This window comes from Carassius auratus, chromosome 41 (assembly GCF_003368295.1).
Source record: "Carassius auratus strain Wakin chromosome 41, ASM336829v1, whole genome shotgun sequence".
Classification (NCBI taxonomy): domain Eukaryota; kingdom Metazoa; phylum Chordata; class Actinopteri; order Cypriniformes; family Cyprinidae; genus Carassius; species Carassius auratus.
The window spans coordinates 21,223,739-21,229,310 of NC_039283.1; the positions used below are offsets into that span (position 1 = coordinate 21,223,739).

At 32.3% G+C, this 5,572-nt stretch overlaps 1 protein-coding gene across 1 annotated transcript; it reads right to left on the reverse strand.

Annotated features, from left to right (window-relative positions):
- Nucleotides 1–1,904: 1,904 nt before the first annotated feature.
- Nucleotides 1,905–5,058, reverse strand: LOC113059660 (synapse differentiation-inducing gene protein 1-like). The gene is made up of 2 exons (XM_026228203.1): nucleotides 4,708–5,058; nucleotides 1,905–2,608 (listed from the first exon to the last, which is right to left on the reverse strand). Exons 1-2 carry the CDS (start codon nucleotides 4,897–4,899, stop codon nucleotides 2,471–2,473), a joined length of 330 nt encoding a protein of 109 aa, XP_026083988.1. The 5' UTR covers nucleotides 4,900–5,058; the 3' UTR covers nucleotides 1,905–2,470.
- Nucleotides 5,059–5,572: the final 514 nt, after the last annotated feature.

Genomic DNA, 5,572 nt, shown 5'->3' on the forward strand with positions numbered 1-5,572 from the left:
TAATTTAGGAATATGTTATGTTTGTTAAAGGCACAATATGTAATTTTTCTGCTTTAGAAATAGCAGAAATCACTATATCTATGTTATATATATTTTTTAGTTGTGTACTTACATCATCCCGACAGTTTCCATGAGCTTTCAAATCCGGAGAAAATTATAGTTTAATTAGAAGACACAGCAAGTTTCTTTATTTCCGTTTTGTCATATAAACTTTGACCCCTCTAGTTTATCTAACTTCCTGCGGAACCGCCAAATACAAAGGTGAACAGAAGCAAAGAAGAGACGAAGAAGAAAAAGTAGGAGCTAGCCTTGATCGAGACTATTATATTTTATATTTATATTGTTTATATTCGTATTTAAACCTCAATCAATAACTTATTTATGGATCATGATTATGCTTTGCCTGCACGTTCTGTGAAGCGCAAACGTGCGGGTGAAATAAATGACCCAAGATGGTTTTGGGACAAGAGAAGCAACAAGACACGGGTAAATATTGGAGTTGCATTTCGAAGATAGAGAGAGCTTCGTGACAAGCTGAAACTACAGAGAGATGCAGAACTCACTTGCATTCTGATAAACAGGTACGCATCCATTCAGCTAACTTTATCTATCCGTATATTTTGTGAAACGATGATGTCTTGTGTAAAACGCAGACGGACTAGCTCTCATGTAAATCTACATTTGTTTTATATCTAGCTGGCTAAAGTAGCTTCAAATGCAGTTCACTAACTTGTTCGATATCATAGTATAACGTATTTATAATTATTAACGCGAAAGGCGACCCTGTTTTTTAACATATATTACTAATAGCTAGATGGAATATTGATTTGATAGGGGTCTCATAATTCATATATTTCTCTGTTCGAAAAGAAGTGATTGTCAAAATACTAAGTTAGAATGAGTGGGGAATGTGGGAAGCGACAGAGTGCGTGATCCAATGAACAATAACTCCCATGAGCCTTACGCTCTTTCCCGACGTCATCAAAGTACGTATTATGTTATTATTTTGATTGAGTGACCCCTGGTGGCCAAAATTTCCATACTGCACGTTTAAATTCGGGGATTTTTTGTTTGTTTGTTTGTTTTTTTCTAAGAAATAGCCAAGAGACCAGTGGCAGGAAGCTCAATGAGCATATGTTTGATCAATTTAGCGTTCTTCTCAAATCAACACGCCTTGCCTAAAATGAATCTATGGATAAGAAAAAAAAGAAAAACACTTCATGCATTTCACCATACCAATTATTATCATTTTTTTTTTACCCTAGATTAAAAACAATAGAAAAAAACCCCCAGAAGAACCCAGACGACACGAAGACGTCACATAGACGTCATGTTCAGACAGTCGAACTGTAATGTGGCAGACTAATGTGTAATTTATATGAGGTGTGATTTATGCATTTAACTCATATCGAAACTCCATAGCTTTGAGAAAATTGCTTTGTTACTTTCGTCCCATGTTACTTTCGACCCTGCTCTCCCCTAGGTCTCAGGCACCATCTGCCCCGCTTAGTATCATGTAGGCTATTGCTAAAGCTACGCGTGGGATTTTAATACATACTGTTTACTTTACGACTTAAAATAGTCAAGAAAATCTGAAACATATTTATTGCAGAATGCTGAACACTTTTGCAATTTACTCTTGATCGAGATAATAGAGGTCTATGTCGCATCTGGATGTTGTTATAAATGATTATTGATGGAGATGGAGGGATATAAATCCCGAGTGACAACAGTTTTCGGTCTTTAAAAAAAAAAAATTACAATATATATTTTCTCAAAGATCAATCAAAAAGAGAATTACTCTACCTTTCCTTCAGTTGCAGTTTTATTTACAATCGCTGGGAAACATCTCTCAAAATAGGTCACTTTTTCAAAACTACATCTACACCTAATTGTTCAAAAAGTATTATTTATTTAGTTATTTATTTTTGGACAAGGACTGTATTACAATATGGTATTAGAAATATAGCAAATTGTTGTCTTATTTAGAAAAAAATAATAATTCTAGCCATCATACCAAACTAGTTTTCTTTCTGTCAGCACTCCATGCTAAAAATGATTCTGTGATGAAGTAAATACTACAGAAAAACAAGTTTAATTTCTACATGAAAAAGTTAGTTCAGGCAATAAAAAAAGCAATTTTATATTGAGTAAAATCTACTCAACTTTTCTGATACTGGTGTTCCCATAATGCACTTTCTGATTTGAGTATTTGACTAAAACTTTCATTTCTGTTTAAGTTTGTGAAAAAAAAACCCAGCTGCACACAAGATATTTAAAATAAGCCAAAAGCCTAAACAAAACATTTTAGAAGTAAAGAGAACAGAAAACTGCATGGTAGCCTTGGTTTAAACATAGAATAATCAGCCTAAAAGCATAAGAATAATTATAAATTGAACAAGTAACATAAAGAAAAACAAATCTGTTTTTAAGATGCTTCCAGCCATTTCAGCTCTAAAAGCTTTTATCTTCATTTCATCATCTGGTTGAAAATAATCAATACAATAATAACCAAGCCAATCCCAAGGCCGATATGATTCAGCATGAGCGCTGTTTTGGAATGCCTCTTTGCTAATTCTTGCTGTCCTGAGTAGATGGCATCTCGAGTCTGTGAAAACAATTATGAAACATATAACATTTCTTTGAGCCAGTGGTGGATGGGAATGTTCAACATTTATTGTTCCATTTACATTTGATGGAAGAGGTACACTGAAAGCAAATCTGGGCTATAAACTTTATTTTATTTTATTAGTAAGAATTGTGAGAAATAAACTTACACCTTTCAGCAACATTTCAGAATGTTGAGATAAAAAGTTGCATTTACCATTATTATTATTATTATTATTATTATTATTATTATTATTATTATTATTATTATTATTATTATTATTATTATTATTATTATCTCATGGCAGAAACAGGCTTTCATAAGTAACGCACTGAAGTAAATGTGAAATTTTGAAGCAGAAACAGTGAAACTGTATTTATTTATAAAACTTACCTTAGATATTCAATTATTAAGCCATTTAACTGTTTGAAACAAATTGCACATTAATTTAACTTTGTGAAGTTACCACTGGTTTCTTATCGTTTTCTTGAAAGTAAACAGGTTTTTGTATAAATTTGCTAATGTAGCTTTGTTTTATTATACACATTGATAACCAAGTTAACATCATAAATAGCTATATATATAGATAGAGTAAATAGAGTTATAAATAGAGTTTAGCTAATCCAGTCACAAAATAACATTGAACTATATGTATGTTTAAAACGATTGGCTTGTAAGTATATATTTTTTTCATGTGTATACATGCTGGCAGACTTAACTCCAGACTCCTAATTATTTGCCTTAGGATATTTGACAAAGCTTTTTATTGATGAAAACCAGCTCCTAAATCTTAGGGGTAGTTAGGGGTAAGAGGATGTATATTTAAATACATAAATACATATATTATGTTTTATGTATCTTGACACATGCAGCCTAAATTTTAAGAATCATTAGCCAGCTGAATAACTAATAAAATTACTTTTTTTTTCTTAAAACTGTTAAAACTGTTGCTGTTTAGGGGGTTTCCAGCTCCACATTTTTTCTATATAACTGACAGACATTTAAAGAAAACCGAAAACACCAGCCATTTCAGTTCTGAGGAAGTTACATGAAAGATTTTGTCGTATGATAATGCTTATGTATTTGTGACCACAAATACAGCTTAAGCTTTAAAAATCTTCTCACATTTTGATGAGTGAGTAATATACCTATATGCAGTCAAACGTTTTTGAACTGTAAGATTTTTTATGTTTTTAAAGAATTATCTTGTGCTCACCAAGCCTACATTTATTTGATCCCAAATATCATATTGTGAAAAATGTGTACTATTTAAAATGACTGCTTGCTATTTGAAAATATATGTTAAAATGCAATTTATTCCTGTGACAAAGCTGACTTTTTAGCATAATTTCTCCATTCACATGATCCTTCAGAAATCATTCTAATATGCTGATTTTTGGATCAAAACCTCATTATTACATTTATTTAAAACAGTTGAGTACTTTTTTTTCAAGATTATTTTATTAATAGGATGATCCAAAGATCAGCATTTATCTGAAATAAAAGCTTTTGTAACATTATATACTGTACCATTTAAAAGCTTGGAGTCAGTATACATTTTTCTTTCTTTTTTGAGGAAAGAAATTATAGAAATGTTAAATAATAATAATAATTATAATAATTAAAATTATAATAATATATTTATTTTCTGAGCAGTGAATCAGCATATTAGAATGATTTCAGAAGGATCATGTGACACTGAAGATTAGAGTAATGATGCTGAAAATTCAGCTTTGAAATGACAGGAATAAGTTACATTTGAAAATATATTAAAATAGAAAGTAGTCATAAATAGTAGCAATATGTCACAATATTACTTTCGCTTGCATTTTGGATCAAATAAATGCAGGTGTAGTAAACAGTTAAAAAAAAGTTAATTATAAAAAATAAAAAATAAACAAAATATAAAAAAATCTGTTCAAAGACTTTTTACTAGTTGTATATATTGATTTACAGTAGTACAAACACACACACATGCATGCACGCACACACACACACACACACACACACACACACCGTGTATATATGTTACAAAGTTTAATACTTGTAAATGTTAAATTCATTAATTAAAAGACAAACACATGAACTAATATACTTACAGAGCAGGAGAAAACCAGCGCAGCAATGCCCAGAGGAAAACAGCAGCACAGTAGGGTAAAGATGGAGTAGCCCAAGTGATCTGGCACTGGTCTGGCCAGTGGAACAGTGGTCACAAAAACTGGAGGCTGTACAGTGACCCCAGACTGTCCTGGATATGGACGTGTGTCACTGAAAGGCTGGCTGCGATCCATTTGTCAGATTATTGGATTTTGATTGTAATTTTCTTTCTGCCTTGGAGTCTGCAGCAATGTATGTATTACTGTTCTCTGGTTCAGTCTTTTCTGTTCTGAAGTTAGCTAACAAATGAGAGGTGAGTTGTAGGTTTTAGGGGAGGAGTGAAATTAACTTTACCCCCATTTCAACCCACATAGCAAATGGACTTGGCCCAAATGTGGCCTCAAGGTGGCACTGCTGGCCTCCTGTCGGCAATGGCATGTATCCTTTCAGCCAGAGCTGGGCCATGTGCGGCAATGACAGCACTGCAGGATCCAGCAAACAACATGAGGGCCGATTGTTGATGGGAGGAGTGTGGCCCAGATCAGTCAGGTGATATGTGGCCCAAATCAGGCTAAGATCTGGAAGCATATTATGTGACCCATGATAAACAAGATAAATAAAATATTGCATAATAATGGTTAAATGTTCACATTTTAATGAAGTGTAGTATTGTTCAAATGTAGTCTTTGAAATGTCAACTCAAAATAGAATTAAACATTATCATTTAAAAATTAAGCAAATCAGTCAAGTGCATTAAACTGCACTTAATTATAAGTGTATTAAATTGTATATTATTATTCTTGGTACAAAAAATCATAGAATCCTTACATGAAAAGAGACAGAGCGTATGTATTTAACTGTTATCAT

Excerpts from the sequence above, each read along its gene's own strand:
- LOC113059660 (XM_026228203.1), bottom strand. The coding sequence starts at position 4,899 with ATGGATCGCAGCCAGCCTTTCAGTGACACACGTCCATATCCAGGACAG. Across the intron at positions 2,609-4,707 it reads CGCTGGTTTTCTCCTGCTCT|ACTCGAGATGCCATCTACTC; the intron begins GTAAGTATATTA and ends TTGTTTTCACAG.